Here is a 20,274-nt window from a genome sequence, read left to right as displayed (position 1 = left end):
AGCCTTCAGCTGCCCTCATGCCACACCACCCTCATGTCTATTTAGAAGTGCGTCTGCCATGAGGAGGAACCGCAGGCACACACTGCAGAGGGTTGGCACGGCTAGGCAGCGACCCTCTTTAAAAGGGGCGGGGCGATAGCCCACAATGCTGTACAGAAGCAATGAGAAATATAATCCTGTGCCACCGCCATCAGGAGCTGCACACGTGGGCATAGCAATGGGGAACCTATGTGCCACACACTATTCATTCTGTCAAAGTGTCTGCATGCCCCAGTCAGACTGGTAATATGTACCTTAACAGTAACCGCGTTGGTGGTAATGTGGTGGTGACTGCGGACCTAGTACCACGGTTGTATTTTGTTGGTTTTCGGAATGCGGCCAGGATTAAGTGGGCCGTGGCGGGAGGATGGTGTGGGGGCTCTCTTGTAGTGTCGGTAAAGGTGAAATTCTTGGACTGCCACCAGACGAACCAATGCAAAGGCATTTGCCAAGAATGTTTTCCCTGTTGGAGGAGGAGGGGGATGTTTTTGAGGCACTACGTGTCCTCTCCACGTGTCCGTGGTTATATGCACCTTAACAGTAACCGCGTTGGTGGTAATGTGGTGGTGACTGCGGACCTAGTAGCACGGTTGTATTTTGTTGGTTTTCGGAATGTGGCCAGGATTAAGTGGGCCGTGGCGGGGGGATGGTGTGGGGGCTCTCTTGTTGTGTCGGTAAAGGTGAAATTCTTGGACTGCCACCAGACGAACCAATGCAAAGGCATTTGCCAAGAATGTTTTCCCTGTTGGAGGAGGAGGGGGATGTTTTTGAGGCACTACGTGTCCTCTCCACGTGTCCGTGGTTATATGCACCTTAACAGTAACCGCGTTGGTGGTAATGTGGTGGTGACTGCGGACCTAGTAGCACGGTTGTATTTTGTTGGTTTTCGGAATGCGGCCAGGATTAAGTGGGCCGTGGCGGGGGGATGGTGTGGGGGCTCTCTTGTTGTGTCGGTAAAGGTGAAATTCTTGGACTGCCACCAGACGAACCAATGCAAAGGCATTTGCCAAGAATGTTTTCCCTGTTGGAGGAGGAGGGGGATGTTTTTGAGGCACTACGTGTCCTCTCCACGTGTCCGTGGTTATGTGCACCTTAACAGTAACCGCGTTGGTGGTAATGTGGTGGTGACTGCGGACCTAGTAGCGCGGTTTTATTTTGTTGGTTTTCGGAATGTGGCCAGGATTAAGTGGGCCGTGGCGGGGGGATGGTGGGGGGTCTCTCTTGTAGTGTCGGTAAAGGTGAAATTCTTGGACTGCCACCAGACGAACCAATGCAAAGGCATTTGCCAAGAATGTTTGTTTTCCCTGTTGGAGGAGGAGGGGGATGTTTTTGAGGCACTACGTGTCCTCTACACGTGTCCGTGGTTATATGCACCTTTACAGTAACCGCGTTGGTGGGAAATGGCCTCGCCGCCATCATGTCTTTGGGAAGCCTCTCTTTCCACACCCCAGAGACATACCATTAGCAGCGGTATAGGCAGAGCCCAGAATTCGTAACATTTCAGCCGTAGCATTAGGACAGGCCCCACTAACATATCAGTAGCAGCATTATAGGAGGAGCGCAGTCTTCGTTCCATGTCAGCAATAGTAGCACTCAAGACAGGCCCCAGTAACAATTCTGAAGCAGCAGTATAGCGGGAGCGCAGTCTTCGTTCCATGTCAGCAATAGTAGCACTCAAGACAGGCCCCAGTAACAATTCCGAAGCAGCAGTATAGCGGGAGCGCAGTCTTCGTTCCATGTCAGCAATAGTAGCACTCAAGACAGGCCCCAGTAACAATTCCGAAGCAGCAGTATAGCGGGAGCGCAGTCTTCGTTCCATGTCAGCAATAGTAGCACTCAAGACAGGCCCCAGTAACAATTCTGAAGCAGCAGTATAGCGGGAGCGCAGTCTTCGTTCCATGTCAGCAATAGTAGCACTCAAGACAGGCCCCAGTAACAATTCCGAAGCAGCAGTATAGCGGGAGCGCAGTCTTCGTTCCATGTCAGCAATAGTAGCACTCAAGACAGGCCCCAGTAACAATTTCGAAGCAGCAGTATAGCGGGAGCGCAGTCTTCGTTCCATGTCAGCAATAGTAGCACTCAAGACAGGCCCCAGTAACAATTCTGAAGCAGCAGTATAGTGGGAGCGCAGTCTTAGTTCCATTTCAGTAGCCTTAGTATAGCCAAGGCCCAAGTTACATTTATGTAGCTAAAGTGTAGGCCAACCCCACACACCTTTCTGTACCATGAGTGCAGGCGAAGAACATACAAATTGCTATGATTACACTGTAGGTGAGGGCCCCAAAAAATTGGTGTACCAACAGTACTAATGTACCTCAGTAAAAATTGGCCATGCCCAACCAAGATGGCAGGTGAATCGCTTTGGTTAATGTGGCTTAAGTGGTAGCTAGGCCTGGAGGCAGCCCAGTGTAACGAAAAATTGGTTCAAGTTAAAGTTCCAACGCTTATAAGCGCATTGAAACTTATAAAAATTGTTCAGAAAAATTATTTGAGTGAGCCTTGTGGCCCTAAGAAAAATTGCCCGTTCAGCGTGATTACGTGAGGTTTCAGGAGGAGGAGCAGGAGGAGGAGGAGGAATATTAGACACAAATTGATGAAGCAGAAATGTCCCCGTTTTGGATGGTGAGAGAGAACGTAGCTTCCATCCGCGGGTGCATAATACGTATTGCTTACGTATCGCTGCTGTCCGCTGGTGGAGAACAGAAGTCTGGGGAAATCCAGCCTTTGTTCATCTTGATGAGTGTTAGCCTGTCGGCACTGTCGGTTGACAAGCGGCTACGCTTATCTGTGATGATTCCCCCAGCCGCACTAAACACCCTCTCCGACAAGACGCTAGCCGCAGGACAAGCAAGCACCTCCAGGGCATACAGCGCTAGTTCAGGCCACGTGTCCAGCTTCGACACCCAGTAGTTGTAGGGGGCAGAGGCGTCACCGAGGACGGTCGTGCGATCGGCTACGTACTCCCTCACCATCCTTTTACAGTGCTCCCGCCAACTCAGCCTTGACTGGGGAGCGGTGACATAGTCTTGGTGGGGAGCCATAAAGCTGGCCAGGCCCTTAAAGACTGTTGCACTGCCTGGGATGTACATGCTGCTCGATCTCCGCACCTCCCCTGCTACCTTGCCCTCGGTACTGCGCCTTCTGCCACTAGCGCTGTCGGCTGGGAATTTTACCATCAGCTTGTCCGCAAGGGTCCTGTGGTATAGCAACACTCTCGAACCCCTTTCCTCTTCGGGAATGAGAGTGGGCAGGTTCTCCTTATAGCGTGGGTCGAGCAGTGTGTACACCCAGTAATCCGTAGTGGCCAGAATGCGTGCAACGCGAGGGTCACGAGAAAGGCATCCTAACATGAAGTCAGCCATGTGTGCCAGGGTACCTGTACGCAACACATGGCTGTCTTCACTAGGAAGATCACTGCCAGGATCCTCCTCCTCCTCAGGCCATACACGCTGAAAGGATGACAGGCAATCAGCCGGTGTACCGTCAGCAGCGGGCCAAGCTGTCTCTTCCCCCTCCTCCTCATCCTCCTCATGCTCCTCCTCCTCCTCCTGTACGCGCTGAGAAATAGACAGGAGGGTGCCCTGACTATCCAGCGGCATACTGTCTTCCACCACCCCCGTTTCCGAGCGCAAAGCAGCTGCCTTTATGGTTTGCAGGGAATTTCTCAAGATGCATAGCAGAGGAATGGTCGCCGCTCACCACCTGGGTAGACTCCTCAAAATTACCAAGGACATGGCAGATGTCTGCCAACCAGGCCCACTCTTCTGAAAGGAATTGAGGAGGCTGACTCCCACTGCGCCGCCCATGTTGGAGTTGGTATTCGACTATAGCTCTACGCTGCTCATAGAGCCTGGCCAACATGTGGAGCGTAGAGTTCCACCGTGTGGGCACGTCGCACAGCAGTCGGTGCACTGGCAGCTTAAAGTGATGTTGCAGGGTGCGCAGGGTGGCAGCGTCCGTGTGGGACTTGCGGAAATGTGCGCAGAGCCGGCGCGCCTTTACGAGCAGGTCTGACAAGCGTGGGTAGCTTTTCAGAAAGCGCTGAACCACCAAATTAAAGACGTGGGCCAGGCATGGCACGTGCGTGAGGCTGCCGAGCTGCAGAGCAGCCACCAGGTTACGGCCGTTGTCACACACGACCATGCCCGGTTGGAGGCTCAGCGGCGCAAGCCAGCGGTCGGTCTGCTGTGTCAGACCCTGCAGCAGTTCGTGGGCCGTGTGCCTCTTATCGCCTAAGCTGAGTAGTTTCAGCACGGCCTGCTGACGCTTGCCCACCGCTGTGCTGCCACACCGCGCGACACCGACTGCTGGCGACATGCTGCTGCTAACACATCTTGATTGCGAGACAGAGGAGGAGGAGGGTGCTTTAGTGGAGGAAGCATACACCTCCGCAGATACCAGCACCGAGCTGGGGCCCGCAATTCTGGGGGTGGGTAGGACGTGAGCGGTCCCAGGCTCTGACTCTGTCCCAGCCTCCACTAAATTCACCCAATGTGCCGTCAGGGAGATGTAGTGGCCCTGCCCGCCTGTGCTTGTCCACGTGTGCGTTGTTAAGTGGACCGTGGCAGTAACCGCGTTGGTGAGGGCGCGTACAATGTTGCGGGAGACGTGGTCGTGCAGGGCTTGGACGGTACATCGGGAAAAGTAGTGGCGACTGGGAACTGAGTAGCGCGGGGCCGCGGCCTCCATGATACTTTTGAAGGACTCCGTTTCCACAACCCTATACGGCAGCATCTCCAGGCTGATGAATTTTGCTATGCGGACGGTTAACGTTTGAGCGTGCGGGTGCGTGGCGGCGTACTTGCGCTTGCGCTCCAACAGTTGCGCAAGCGACGGCTGGACGGTGCGCTGAACTACACTGCTGGATGGGGCCGAGGACAGCGGAGATGAGGGTGTGGGTGGAGGCCATGAGGCGGTAGTGCCTGTGTCCTGAGAGGGAGGTTGCATCTCAGTGGCAGGTTGGGGCACAGGGGGAGAGGCAGGGGTGCAAACCGGAGGCGCTGAACGGCCTTCGTCCCACCTTGTGGGGTGCTTGGCCATCATATGTCTGCGCATGGTGGTGGTGGTGAGGCTGTTGGTGTTGGCTCCCCGGCTGAGCTTTGCGCGACAAAGGTTGCACACCACTGTTCGTCGGTCGTCAGGCGTCTCTGTGAAAAACTGCCAGACCTTAGAGCACCTCGGCCTCTGCAGGGTGGCATGGCGCGAGGGGGCGCTTTGGGAAACAGTTGGTGGATTATTCGGTCTGGCCCTGCCTCTACCCCTGGCCACCGCACTGCCTCTTGCAACCTGCCCTGCTGATGCCCTTGACTCCCCCTCTGAAGACCTGTCCTCCTGAGTAAGCGTTGCACACCAGGTGGGGTCAGTCACCTCATCGTCCTGCAGCTCTTCCTCCGAATCCTCTGTGTGCTGCTCCCTTGGACTTACTGCCCTTACTACTACCTCACTGCAAGACAACTGTGTCTGATCGTCATCGTCCTCCTCACCCACAGAAAGTTGTTGAGACAGTTGGCGGAAGTCCCCAGCCTCTTCCCCCGGACCCCGGGAACTTTCGAATGGTTGGGCATCAGTGACGATAAACTCCTCTGGTGGGAGAGGAACCGCTGCTGCCCAATCTAAGCAGGGGCCCGAGAACAGTTCCTGGGAGTGTTCCCGCTCCTGAGCAGGTGTCATTGTAGTGGAGTGAGGAGGCTGGGAGGAAGGAGGAGCAGCAGACAGAGGATTCGGATTTGCAGCAGTGGACGGCGCAGAACTGCGTGTTGACGATAGGTTGCTCGAAGCACTTTCTGCCATCCAGGACAGGACCTGCTCACACTGCTCATTTTCTAATAACCGTCTCCCGCGTGGACCCATTAATTGGGCGATGAATGTGGGGACGCCAGAAACGTGCCTCTCTCCTAATCGCGCAGCAGTCGGCTGCGACACACCGGGATCAGGAGCTCGGCCTGTGCCCACACCCTGACTTGGCCCTCCGCGTCCTCGGCCGCGTCCACGTCCTCTAGGCCTACCCCTACCCCTCAGCATGCTGTATTACCAGTGATTTGATTTCACAGGCAGGAAATAAATTGGCGCAAGACTGCAGGCCAAATATAATTTTTTCCCTTTTTTGAAAACGTAAGGCCCCACTGCCTCTAGTGAATGAATAATCTAAGTTTAATAACTGTGCTGTGGCCCTGCTGTGTCACAGAACGTGAGGGTAGCAGAGTTATTATAACTCTGGCAGAGCTGGTATTTTTTTCCCAATTAAGGAAAGCAAATGGCGAACCCAGGAGTAAAACGTAGCTGGGTGCGTCTGATTTTTAAACGTTGCACACGCAGCCGACACGTACACACAACCCTTAGGACGGACAGAGGCAGGACAAATAGATTTTTTTTCAGTTTTTTTCCACCAAAAGGCAGCACTGCGTATATTCAATGAACATGAGAAGTTTAATAACTGTGCTGTGGCCCTGCTAATGTGTCACAGAACGTGAGGGTAGCAGAGTTATTATAACTCTGGCAGAGCTGGTATTTTTTCCCAATTAAGGAAAGCAAATGGCGAAGCCAGCAGTAAAACGTAGCTGGGTGCGTCTGATTTTTAAACGTTGCACACGCAGCCGACACATACACACAGCCCTTAGGACGGACAGAGGCAGGACAGATAGATTTTTTTTCAGTTTTTTTCCACCAAAAGGCAGCACTGCGTATATTCAATGAACATGAGAAGTTTAATAACTGTGCTGCGGCCCTGCTAATGTGTCACAGAACGTGAGGGTAGCAGAGTTATTATAACTCTGGCAGAGCTGGTATTTTTTTCCCAATTAAGGAAAGCAAATGGTGAAGCCAGCAGTAAAACGTAGCTGGGTGCGTCTGATTTTTAAACGTTGCACACGCAGCCGACACGTACACACAGCCCTTAGGACGGACAGAGGCAGGACAGATAGATTTTTTTTCAGTTTTTTTTCCACCAAAAGGCAGCACTGCGTATATTCAATGAACATGAGAAGTTTAATAACTGTGCTGTGGCCCTGCTAATGTGTCACAGAACGTGAGGGTAGCAGAGTTATTATAACTCTGGCAGAGCAGGTATTTTTTTCCCAATTAAGGAAAGCAAATGGCGAAGCCAGCAGTAAAACGTAGCTGGGTGTGTCTGATTTTTAAACGTTGCACACGCAGCCGACACGTACACACAGCCCTTAGGACGGACAGAGGCAGGACAGATAGATTTTCTTTCAGTTTTTTTCCACCAAAAGGCAGCACTGCGTATATTCAATGAACATGAGAAGTTTAATAACTGTGCTGTTTTCCTGCTAATGTGTCACAGAACGTGAGGGTAGCAGAGTTATTATAACTCTGGCAGAGCTGGTATTTTTTTCCCAATTAAGGAAAGCAAATGGCGAAGCCAGCAGTAAAACGTAGCTGGGTGCGTCTGATTTTTAAACGTTGCACACGCAGCCGACACGTACACACAGCCCTTAGGACGGACAGAGGCAGGACAAATACAATTTTTTTCACTTGTTTTACGAGCAAAAGGCCGCACTGCGTATATTCAATGAATAAAAACTGTGTTGTGGCCCTGCCTACACAATTCTTTCCCTGCAGTATCAATGGAGGGTGCAATGCTCTGCAGAGGCGATTTTGAGAAGAAAAAAAATATGCAGCACAGCTAACAGCAGCCAGCACAGTACTGCACACGGTTAAATATGGCCCTAGAAAGGACCGTTGAGGTTCTTGAAGGCTACACTCACTCCTAACACTCTCCCTGCCTATGCAACACTTCTGTCCCTAATGCCGGATGCAACGCTCTGCAGAGCCGATTTTGAGAAAGAAAAAAATTGCCACTGCTAACAGCAGCCAACACACAGCTATCAGTGGCCCTAATAAGGACCTTTGGGGGTCTTGAAGCCTACACTAACTACCAATTCTTTCCCTACAGCAGCTCCGGTACAAACAGCACTGTCCCTCATCTAACTCCCAAGGCATCTAAGGCGAGCCGCGGGAGGGGCCGACTTTTATATTAGGCGGACACCTGATCTCGCCAGCCACTCACTGCAGGAGGGTGGTATAGGGCTTGAACGACGCAGGGGGAAGTTGTAATGCCTTCCCTGTCTTTCAATTGGCCAGAAAAGCGCGCTAACGTCTCAGGGAAGGAAGTGAAAGTAACCCGAACAACGCATGGTGTTCGTTACGAATAACGAACATCCCGAACACCCTAATATCCGCACGGATATCAAGTTCGGACGAACACGTTCGCTCATCTCTAGTAATACAGCATGCTGAGGGGTAGGGGTAGGCCTAGAGGACGTGGACGCGGCCGAGGACGCGGAGGCCCAAGTCAGGGTGTGGGCACAGGCCGAGCTCCTGATCCAGGTGTATCGCAGCCGACTGCTGCGGGATTAGGAGAGAGGCACGTTTCTGGTGTCCCCACATTCATCGCACAATTAATGGGTCCACGCGGTAGACCTTTATTAGAAAATGAGCAGTGTGAGCAGGTCCTGTCGTGGATGGCAGAAAGTGCTTCCAGCAATCTATCGTCCACCCACAGTTCTGCGCCGTCCACTGCTGCAACTCAGAATCCTCTGGCTGCTGCTCCTCCTTCCTCCCAGCCTCCTCACTCCATTACAATGAGACATTCTGAGGAGCGGGAACACTCCCAGGAACTGTTCTCGGGCCCCTGCTCAGTTTGGGCAGCAGTGGTTCCTCTCCCACCAGAGGAGTTTATCGTGACTGATGCCCAACCATTGGAAAGTTCCCGGGGTCCGGGGTATGAGGCTGGGGACTTCCGGCAACTGTCTCAAGACCTTTCAGTGGGTGAGGAGGACGATGACGTTGAGACACAGTTGTCTATCAGTGAGGTAGTAGTAAGGGCAGTAAGTCCGAGGGAGGAGCGCACAGAGGATTCGGAGGAAGAGCAGCAGGACAATGAGGTGACTGACCCCACCTGGTTTGCTACGCCTACTGAGGACAGGTCTTCAGAGGGGGAGGCAAGGGCAGCAGCAGGGCAGGTTGCAAGAGGCAGTGCGGTGTCCAGGGGTAGAGGCAGGGCCAGACCGAATAATCCACCAACTGTTTCCCAAAGCGCCCCCTCGCGCCATGCCACCCTGCAGAGGCCGAGGTGCTCAAAGGTCTGGCAGTTTTTCACTGAGAGTGCAGACGACCGACGAACAGTGGTGTGCAACCTTTGTCGCGCCAAGATCAGCCGGGGAGCCACCACCACCAGCCTCACCACCACCAGCATGCGCAGACATATGATGGCCAAGCACCCCACAAGGTGGGACGAAGGCCGTTCACCGCCTCCGGTTTGCACCGCTGCCTCTCCCCATGTGCCCCAACCTGCCACTGAGATCCAACCCCGCTCTGAGGACACAGGCACTACCGTCTCCTGGCCTGCACCCACACCCTCATCTCCGCTGTCCTCGGCCCCATCCACCAATGTCTCTCAGCGCACCGTCCAGCCGTCGCTAGCGCAAGTGTTTGAGCGCAAGCGCAAGTACGCCGCCACGCACCCGCACGCTCAAGCGTTAAACGTGCACATAGCCAAATTTATCAGCCTGGAGATGCTGCCGTATAGGGTTGTGGAAACGGAGTCCTGCAAAAGTATGATGGCGGCGGCGACCCCGCGCTACTCAGTTCCCAGTCGCCACTACTTTTCCCGATGTGCCGTCCAAGCCCTGCACGACCACGTCTCCCGCAACATTGTACGCGCCCTCACCAACGCGGTTACTGCCAAGGTCCACTTAACAACGGACACGTGGACAAGCACAGACGGGCAGGGCCACTATATCTCCCTGACGGCACAGTGGGTGAATTTAGTGGAGGCTGGGACCGAGTCAGAGCCTGGGACCGCTCACGTCCTACCCACCCCCAGATTTGCGGGCCCCAGCTCAGATACTCAGTGGTGGTATCTGCGGCGGTGTATGCTTCCTCCACTAAAGCACCCTCCTCCTCCTCCTCCTCCTCCTCCTCCAACGCAACCTCTGTCTCGCAATCAAGATGTGTCAGCAGCACGTCGCCAGCAGTCGGTGTCGCGCGGCGTGGCAGCACAGCGGTGGGCAAGCGTCAGCAGGCCGTGCTGAAACTACTCAGCTTAGGAGATAAGAGGCAAACGGCCCACGAACTGCTGCAGCGTCTGACAGAGCAGACCGACCGCTGGCTTGCGCCGCTGAGCCTCCAACCGGGCATGGTCGTGTGTGACAACGGCCGTAACCTGGTGGCGGCTCTGCAGCTCGGCAGCCTCACGCATGTGCCATGCCTGGCCCACATCTTTAATTTGGTGGTTCAGCGCTTTCTGAAAAGCTACCCACGCTTGTCAGACCTGCTCGGAAAGGTGCGCCGGCTCTGCGCACATTTCCGCAAGTCCCACACGGACGCTGCCATCCTGCGCACCCTGCAACATCGGTTTAATCTGCCAGTGCACCGACTGCTGTGCGACGTGCCCACACGGTGGAACTCTACACTCCACATGTTGGCCAGGCTCTATGAGCAGCGTAGAGCTATAGTGGAATACCAACTCCAACATGGGCGGCGCAGTGGGAGTCAGCCTCCTCAATTATTTTCAGAAGAGTGGGCCTGGTTGGCAGACATCTGCCAGGTCCTTGGAAAGTTTGAGGAGTCTACCCAGGTGGTGAGCGGCGATGCTGCAATCATTAGCGTCACCATTCCTCTTCTATGCCTCTTGAGAAGTTCCCTGCAAAGCATAAAGGCAGACGCTTTGCGCTCGGAAACAGAGCCGGGGGAAGACAGTATGTCGCTGGATAGTCAGAGCACCCTCCTGTCTATATCTCAGCGCGGTGAGGAGGAGAAGGAGGAGGAAGATGAGGAGGAGGGGGAAGAGACAGCTTGGCCCACTGCTGAGGGTACACATGCTGCTTGCCTGTCATCCTTTCAGCGTGTATGGCCTGAGGAGGAGGAGGAGGAGGAGGAGGAGGATCCTGAAAGTGATCTTCCTAGTGAGGACAGCCATGTGTTGCGTACAGGTACCCTGGCACACATGGCTGACTTCAGGTTAGGATGCCTTTCTCGTGACCCTCGCGTTAAACGCATTCTGGCCACTACGGATTACTGGGTGTACACACTGCTTGACCCACGGTATAAGGAGAACCTTTCCACTCTCATACCCGAAGAGGAAAGGGATTCGAGAGTGATGCTATACCACAGGACCCTGGCGGACAAACTGATGGTAAGATTCCCATCCGACAGCGCTAGTGGCCGAAGGCGCAGTTACGAGGGCCAGGTAGCAGGGGAGGTGCAGAGATCAGGCAGCATGTACAGCACAGCAGGGCAACACTCTCTAAGGCCCTTGACAGCTTTATGACTCCCCAGCAAGACTGTGTCACCGCTCCCCAGTCAAGGCTGAGTCGGCGGGAGCACTGTAAAAGGATGGTGAGGGAGTACGTAGCCGATCGCACGACCGTCCTCCGTGACGCCTCTGCCCCCTACAACTACTGGGTGTCAAAGCTGGACACGTGGCCTGAACTCGCGCTGTATGCCCTGGAGGTGCTTGCTTGTCCTGTGGCTAGCGTCTTGTCAGAGAGGGTGTTTAGTGCGGCTGGGGAAATCATCACGGATAAGCGTACCCGCCTGTCAACCGACAGTGCCGACAGGCTTACACTCATCAAGATGAACAAAGCCTGGATTTCCCCAGACGTCTCCTCTCCACCAGCGGAGAGCAGCGATACCTAAGCAATACGTAGGCTGCACCCGCGGATGGAAGCATCGTTCTCTATCCCCATCAAAAACGGGGATTGCTTCATCAATCTGTGTATAATATTCCTCCTCCTCCTCCTGCTCCTCCTCCTGAAACCTCACATAATCACGCCAAACGGGCAATTTTTCTTAGGCCCACAAGGCTCAGTCATATAATTTTTCTAAACAATTTTTATACGTTTCAATGCTCATTAAAGCGTTGAAACTTTCACCTCAACCAATTTTTATTTTAACTGGGCTGCCTCCAGGCCTAGTTACCAATTAAGCCACATTAACCAAAGCGATTAATGGGTTTCACCTGCCCTCTTGGTTGGGCATGGGCAATTTTTCTGAGGTACATTAGTACTTTTTGGGGGCCATCGCCTACAGTGTAATCAAATTAATTTTTAGCCCACCTGCATTACAGCTGACGTTACATCAGCTGTGTTGGGCACTGCAATGGGATATATTTATGTACCGCCGGTGGGTTCCAGGGAGCCACCCATGCTGTGGGTCCACAGGGAGTTGTAACTGCATGTGTCCACTTCTAAAGAACCCCAGTCTGACTGGGGCATGCAGTGTGGGCCGAAGCCAACCTGCATTAAACATGACATTATTACCTCAGCTGTGATGGGCAATGCAATGGGATATATTTATGTACCGCCGGTGGGTTCCAGGGAGCCACCCATGCTGTGGGTCCACAGGGAGTTGTAACTGCATGTGTCCACTTCTAAAGAACCCCAGTCTGACTGGGGCATGCAGTGTGGGCCGAAGCCCACCTGCATTTAATCTGACGTTAGCTCTGCTGTCCAGGGCACTGCAATGGGATACATTTATGTACAGCCGGTGGGTTCCAGGGAGCCACCCATGCTGTGGGTGCACACGGAATTCCCATTGCGGAGTTGTACCTGCCTGTGACTATTTATAAAAAACCGCGGTATGACTGGGGCATGCAGTCTGACTGGGGCATGCAGACACCTTGACAGAATGAATAGTGTGTGGCACATAGGTTCCCCATTGCTATGCCCACGTGTGCAGTTCCAGATGGAGGTGGCACAGGATTGGATTTCTCATTGCTTATTTACAGCATTGTGGACTATCGCCCCGCCCCTTTTAAAGAGGGTCGCTGCCTAGCCGTGCCAACCCTCTGCAGTGTGTGCCTGCGGTTCCTCTGGCAGACGCACTTATAAATAGACATGAGGGTGGCGTGGCATGAGGGCAGCTGAAGGCTGGGCAGGGACAGTTTGGTGTGCGCTGTGGACACTGGGTCGTGGGGGGGGGCGGTTGGTCAGCATGTAACCCAGGAGAAGTGGCAGCAGAGTGTCATGGCACAGCTAGGCAGCGACCCTCTTTAAAAGGGGTGGGGCGATAGCCCACAATGCTGTACAGAAGCAATGAGAAATAGAATCCTGTGCCACCGCCATCAGGAGCTGCACACGTGGGCATAGCGATGGGGAACCCATGTGCCACACACTATTTATTCTGTCAAGGTGTCTGCATGCCCCAGTCAGACCGGGTTTTTTTTTAAATAGTCACAGGCAGGTACAACTCCGCAATGGGAATTCCGTGTGCACCGACAGCAGGGGTGGCTCCCTGGAACCCACCGGCTGTACATAAATATATCCCATTGCATTGCCCATCACAGCTGAGATAACGTCAGGTTTAATGCAGGTGGGCTTCGGTCCACACTGCATGCCCCAGTTAGACTGGGGTTCTTTAGAAGTAGACACATGCAGTTACAACTCCATGTAGACCGACAGCATCGGTGGGTTCCAGGAAGCCACCGGCGGTACATAAATATATCCCATTGCATTGCCCATCACAGCTGAGGTAACGTCCGATTAAATGCAGGTGGTCTTCGGCCCACACTGCATGCCCCAGTCTGACCGGGGTTTTTAATACATAGACACTGGCAGGTACAACTCCCTAATGTGAAGTCCCTGTGGACCCATGGTATGGGTGGCTCCCTGGAACCCACCGGCGGTACATAAATATATCCCATTGCATTGCCCATCACAGCTGAGGTATCGTCAGGTTTAATGCAGTTGGGCTTCGGCCCACACTGCATGCCCCAGTCAGACTGGGGATCTTTATAAGTAGACACAGGCAGCCACAACTCCGTGTGGACCGACAGCATGGGTGGGTCCCAGGAAGCCACCGGCGGTACATAAATATATCCCATTGTAGTGCCCTGGACAGCAAAGCTAACGTCAGATTAAATGCAGGTGGGCTTCGGCGGTACATTAATGTATCCCATTGCAGTGCCCTGCTCAGCAGAGCTAACGTCACATACAATACAGGTGTGCTTCGGCCCACAGCGCATGCCCCAGTCAGAGTGGTAATATGTACCTTAACAGTAACCGCGTTGGTGGGAATGTGGTGGCGACTGCGGACCTAGCAGCGCGGTTTCATTTAGTTGGTTTTCGGAATGCAGCCAGGATTAAGTGGGCCGTGGCGGGGGGACGGTGGGGGGGCTCTCTTGTTGTGTCGGTAAAGGTGAAATTCTTGGACTGCCACCAGACGGACCTATGCAAAGGTATTTGTCAAGAATGTTTTCATTGTTGGAGGAGGAGGATGTTTTTGAGGCACTACGTGTCCTCTCCACGTGTCCGTGGTTATATGCACCTTAACAGTAACCGCATTGGTGGGAAATGGCCTCGCCACCATCATGTCTTTGGGAAGCCTCCGTTTCCACACCCCAGTGACATAGCATTAGCAGCGGTATAGGTAGAGCCCAGAATTAGTAACATTTCAGCGGTAGCATTAGGGAAAGGCCCCAGTAACATATCACTAGCAGCAGTATAGGGGGAGCACAGTATTAGTTCCATTTCAGTAGTAGTAGCAGTCTAGACAGGCCCCAGTAACATATCACTAGCTGCAGTATAGGGGGAGCACAGTATTGGTTCCATTTCAGTAGTAGTAGCAGTCAAGACAGGCCCCAGTAACAATTCTGAAGCAGCAGTATAGGGGGAGCACAGTATTAGTTCCATTTCAGTAGTAGTAGCAGTCAAGACAGGCCACAGTAACATTCCCGTTGCAGCAGTTTAGGGAGATAACAGTCTCTTGCACATTTCAGTAGTTGCAGTATAGACAAGGCCCCAGTTACATTTATGTGACAAAAGTGTAGGCCAACCCCACACACCTTGCTGTACCATGAGTGCAGGCAAAGCCCATAATAATTACTAGTATTACACTGTAGGCAAGGGCCCAAAAAAATTGGTGTACCAACAGTACTAATGTACCTCAGAAAAATTGCCCATGCCCAACCAAGAGGGCAGGTGAAACCCATTAATCGCTTTGGTTAATGTGGCTTAATTTGTACCTCGGCCTGGAAGCAGCCCAGTAAAAATATAAATTGGTTCAGGTGCAAGTTTCAACGCTTTAGTGAGAATTGAAACGTATAAACATTGTTTACTAAAGTCATATGACTGAGCCTTGTGAGCCTAAGAAAAATTGCCCGTTCGGCGTGATTACGTGAGGTTTCAGGAGGAGGAGCAGGAGGAGGAGGATGAATATAATACACAGATTGATGAAGCTAAAAGGTCCCCGTTTTTGATGGTGATAGAGAACGATACTTCCATCCGCGGGTGCAGCCTACGTATTGTTTAGGTACCGCTGCTGTCCGCTTGCTAGGGAGCCATAAAGCTGGCAAAGGCCTTGGAGAGTGTTCCCCTGCCTACGCTATACATGCTGCCTGATCTCCGCGCCTCCCCTACTATCTGGCCCTCGGAATTGCGCCTTCTGCTACTAGCGCTGTCGGATGGGAATCTTACCATCAGTTTGTCCGCCAGGGTCCTGTGGTATAGCATCACTCTCGAACCCCTTTCCTCTTCGGGTATGAGAGTGGAAAGGTTCTCCTTATACCGTGGGTCGAGCAGTGTGTACACCCAGTAATCCGTAGTGGCCAGAATGCATGTAACGCGAGGGTCACGAGAAAGGCATCCTAACATGAAGTCAGCCATGTGTGCCAGGGTACCTGTACGCAACACATGGCTGTCCTCACTAGGAAGATCACTTTCAGGATCCTCCTCCTCCTCCTCCTCAGGCCATACACGCTGAAAGGATGACAGGTAAGCAGCATGGGTACCCTCAGCAGTGGGCCAAGCTGTCTCTTCCCCCTCCTCCTCATGCTCCTCCCCCTCCTCCTCCTCAACGCGCTGAGATATAGACATGAGGGTGCTCTGACTATCCGGCAAAATACTGTCTTCCCCCGCCTCCGTTTCCGAACGCAAATCGTCTGCCTTTATGCTTTGCAGGGAACTTCTCAAGAGGCATAGCAGAGGAATGGTGATGCTAATGATTGCAGCATCGCTGCTCACCATCTGGGTAGACTCCTCAAAGTTTCCAAGGACCTGGCAGATGTCTGCCAACCAGGTGCACTCTTCTGTAAAGAATTGAGGAGGCTGACTCCCACTACGCCGCCCATGTTGGAGTTGGTATTCCACTATAGCTCTACGTTGCTCATAGAGCCTGGCCAACATGTGGAGCGTAGAGTTCCACCGAGTGGGCACGTCGCACAGCAGTCGGTGCACTGGCAGATTAAACCGATGTTGCAGGGTCTGCAGGGTCTGCAGGGTGGCAGCGTCCGTGTTGGACTTGCGGAAATGTGCGCAGAGCCGGCGCACCTTTCCGAGCAGGTCTGACAAGCGTGGGTAGCTTTTCAGAAAGCGCTGAACCACCAAATTAAAGACGTGGGCCAGGCATGGCACGTGCATGAGGCTGCCGAGCTGCAGAGCCGCCACCAGGTTACGGCCGTTGTCACACACGACCATGCCCGGTTGGAGGCTCAGCGGCGAAAGCCAGCGGTCGGTCTGCTCTGTCAGACCCTGCAGCAGTTCATCGGCCATGTGCCTCTTCTCTCCTAAGCTGAGTACTTTCAGCACGGCCTGCTGGCGCTTGCCCACCGCTGTGCTGCCACCCCGCGCGACACCGACTGGTGGCGACGTGCTGCTGCTGACACATCTTGATTGCGAGACAGAGGTTGCGTAGGAGGAGGAGGGTGGTTTAGTGGAGGAAGCATACACCGCCGCAGATACCACCACCGAGCTGGGGCCCGCAATTCTGGGGGTGGGTAGGACGTGAGCGTTCCCAGGCTCTGACTCAGTCCCAGCCTCCAATAAATTCACCCAATGTGCCGCCAGGGAGATATAGTGGCCCTGCTCGCCTGTGCTTGTCCACGTGTCCGTAGTTAAGTGGACCTTGGCAGTAACCGCGTTGGTGAGGGCGCGTACAATGTTTCGGGAGACGTGGTCGTGCAGGGCTGGGACGGCACATCGGGAAAAGTAGTGGCAACTGGGAACCGAGTAGCGCGGGGCCGCCGCCATCATGTTTTTGAAAGCCTTTGTTTCCACAAGCCTATACGGCAGCATCTCCAGGCTGATCAATTTGGCTATGTGCACGTTTAACGCTTGAGCGTGCGGGTGCGTGGCGGCGTACTTGCGCTCAAACAGTTGCGCTAGCGACGGCTGGACGCTGCGCTGAGAGACATTGCTGGATGGGGCTGAGGACAGCGAAGATGAGGGTGTGGGTGCAGGCTGGGAGACGGTAGTGCCTGTGTCCTGAGAGGGGGGTTGGATCTCAGTGGCAGGTTGGGGCACAGGGGGAGAGGCAGTGGTGCAAACCGGACGCGGTGAACGGCCTTCGTCCAACCTTGTGGGGTGCTTGGCCATTATATGCCTGCGCATGCTGGTGGTGGTGAGGCTGGTGGTGGTGGCTCCCCGGCTGATCTTGGCGCGACAAACCTTGCACACCACAGTTCGTCGGTCGTGTGCACTCTCAGTGAAAAATTGCCAGACCTTTGAGCACCTCGGCCTCTGCAGGGTGGCATGGCGCGAGGGGGCGCTTTGGGAAACAGTTGGTGGATTATTCGGTCTGGCCCTGCCTCTACCCCTGGCCACCGCACTGCCTCTTCCAACCTGCCCTGCTGCTACACTTGCCTCCCGCTCTGAAGACCTGTCCTCAGTAGGCTTAGCAAACCAGGTTGGGAACTTTCCAAAGGTTGGGCATCGGTCACGACAAACTCCTGCGGTGGGAGAGGAACCATTGCTGCCCATTCTGGGCAGGGGCCCGAGAACAGTTCCTGGGAGTCTGCCTGCTCCTCAGAATGTGTCATTGTAATGGAGTGAGGAGGCTGGGAGGAAGGAGGAGCAGCAGCCAGAGGATTCAGAGTTGCAGCAGTGGACGGCATAGAAGTCTGTGTGGTCGATAGATTGCTGGATGCACTTTCTGCCATCCACGACAGGACCTGCGCACACTGCTCATTTTCTAATAAAGGTCTACCGCGTGGACCCATTAATTGTGAGATGAATCTGGGGACCCCTGAAATTTGCCTCCTAATCCCGCAGCAGTCGGCTGCGATACACCTGGATCAGGAGCTCGGCCTGTGCCCACACCCTGACCCCCGCGTCCTCGCCCGCGTCCACGTCCTCTAGGCCTACCCCTACCCCTCAGCATGGTGTATTACGAGTAGAGCAGAAACAGAACGCTGTAATTAAATGTGCCGCTTATTGGCCTGTGGTTGGAGGCTGACTTCACTTACGGAACGCACAGCAGAGCCAGCAAACAATTTTGCGCACGCCTGCACTGTGACGTAGGTGCGTATGACTCAGCTAGTGGAATTCACAGCGCAGACGCAGTCAAGTGGCCAAAGGCCACTAGTAGGCCCTAAGTATTTTGCTTCTATTATTTTAAATGCAGAGCTGGTACAGCAGACAGATACTGTAGGCACTGGCAGCGTATATTATGTATACTGTTTCCCTCTGGCGGGATGACGGCGGTGATGTAACGGAGACAGCAGAGCCAGCAAACAATTTTGCGCACGCCTGCACTGTGACGTAGGTGCGTATGACTCAGCTAGTGGAATTCACAGCGCAGAAGCAGTCAAGCCTGCTGTAACGCTTAGCTGCGTATTAATTAGGACTACTACCCCCAGCAGACACGCAGTACACTGAAGACGGTCACAGGCAGCCCAAATATACTATCTTTCCCCAATTTTTTTGAAAAAGCCCACTGCCTATATAGCCTGTATATCTCTTTCCCTGTACCACTGTCCCTGCCTCACCAGTACTGGCCCTATACTCTGTACAATGACTGCAGACTGAGGACGCAATGCTCTGCACGCCAGATATACAGGCACTGTGACGTAGGTGCGTATGACTCAGCTAGTGGAATTCACAGCGCAGAAGCAGTCAAGCCTGCTGTAACGCTTAGCTACGTATTAATTAGGACTACTACCCCCAGCAGACACGCAGTACACTGAAGACGGTCACAGGCAGCCCAAATATACTATCTTTCCCCAATTTTTTTGAAAAAGCCCACTGCCTATATAGCCTGTATATCTCTTTCCCTGTACCACTGTCCCTGCCTCACCAGTACTGGCCCTATACTCTGTACAATGACTGCAGACTGAGGACGCAATGCTCTGCACGCCCGATATACAAAAAAAAAAAAAAGTGCAACACTGCTCACAGCAGCCTCAACAGTACTGCACACGGTCAGATGTCGCCCTAAGAAGGACCGTTGGGGTTCTTGAAGCCTAATATAACTCCTAATGCTCTCCCTATAGCAGCAGCAGCATCAGCTGCACTGTCCCTGATCTCTGTCAGAATGCATCTGTGGCGAGCCGCGGGAGGGGCCGATTTATATACTCGGGTGACACCTGATCTCCCCAGTCACTCACTGCAGAGGGGTGGTATAGGGCTGGAACGTCACAGGAGATAGTTGTAATGCCTTCCATGTCTTTCTATTGGCCAGAAAAGCGCGCTAATGTCTCAGAGATGAAAGTGAAAGTAACTCGAACATCGCGTGGTGCTCGTCTCGAGTAACGAGCATCTCGAACACCCTAATACTCGAACGAGCATCAAGCTCGGACAAGTGCGCTCGCTCATCTCTAATTATTAAAGTAGAGTCAATGAGAATCCAGTTCTGTGTGTACTCATTTTACTGAGAAGGTGAAAGATGAATATAATGTATATAACGGGTGCTCCATGTACGTGATCATTATTGTATATACAATAACGTGAATGTATTCTCATAGGATTTCAGTAAGAACAGAAAAACTGTGAGAACTGTCCTTACTCCTGTTAATTTGACAAGTGCTCAATAAGCTGAGTGAGGTGCATTAGTGCTAATGTTTCCAAGCTGTCAATTTAAGTAGTAAAAAGGTGGAGCTGCAATATAAAATATATCTTAATTCTTTTCAAGACTGATTTTATGATATTTACTTTCACATATTCAGTGACCCACAAAGTGTTACCATAGTTACACTAATGGACAAAGGAGAAAAAAGAATAGGTGACAAGAATTATTTGAATATTATTACTTTTTTTCATTCTTTCATAAGATGCTCCTGACAATTTGACCAGCTTAAGGAATATAAATGTGTTCAGCAATGACCTTCAGTAGTGAAGGAAATGCACATGACTTCAAAATGCATTTCATTTACACAATTTTGTACACTTGTCTGGTCCTTTTATTATCAAATTGATGTACTTGCTGCTATACATTTATGTAGTACATTGTGTGTAACTAGTGAGCTGTGCCGAGGTTATTGATGTGGTATTTGTTGGGATAGAA

The 20,274-nt window shown here is 52.9% G+C and overlaps 1 protein-coding gene across 1 annotated transcript in view; it reads right to left on the bottom strand.

Moving 5' to 3' along the window:
* LOC136610023 (dynein axonemal heavy chain 3-like) overlaps nt 1-20,274 on the bottom strand; it is a 1,175,415-nt gene that overhangs the window by 510,573 nt on the left and 644,568 nt on the right. Inside the window, exon 46 of the mRNA XM_066589293.1 lies at nt 12,321-12,338. Within this exon, the coding sequence (XP_066445390.1) occupies nt 12,321-12,338 (18 nt within the window). The remainder of the gene's footprint in view (nt 1-12,320; nt 12,339-20,274) is intronic.

Source organism: Eleutherodactylus coqui, chromosome 2 (genome assembly GCF_035609145.1).
Source record: "Eleutherodactylus coqui strain aEleCoq1 chromosome 2, aEleCoq1.hap1, whole genome shotgun sequence".
In the NCBI taxonomy this organism is placed as follows: Eukaryota; Metazoa; Chordata; class Amphibia; order Anura; family Eleutherodactylidae; genus Eleutherodactylus; species Eleutherodactylus coqui.
Note: the sequence above shows the minus strand (reverse complement) of the source record. Positions and strands in the feature narration are given on the sequence as shown.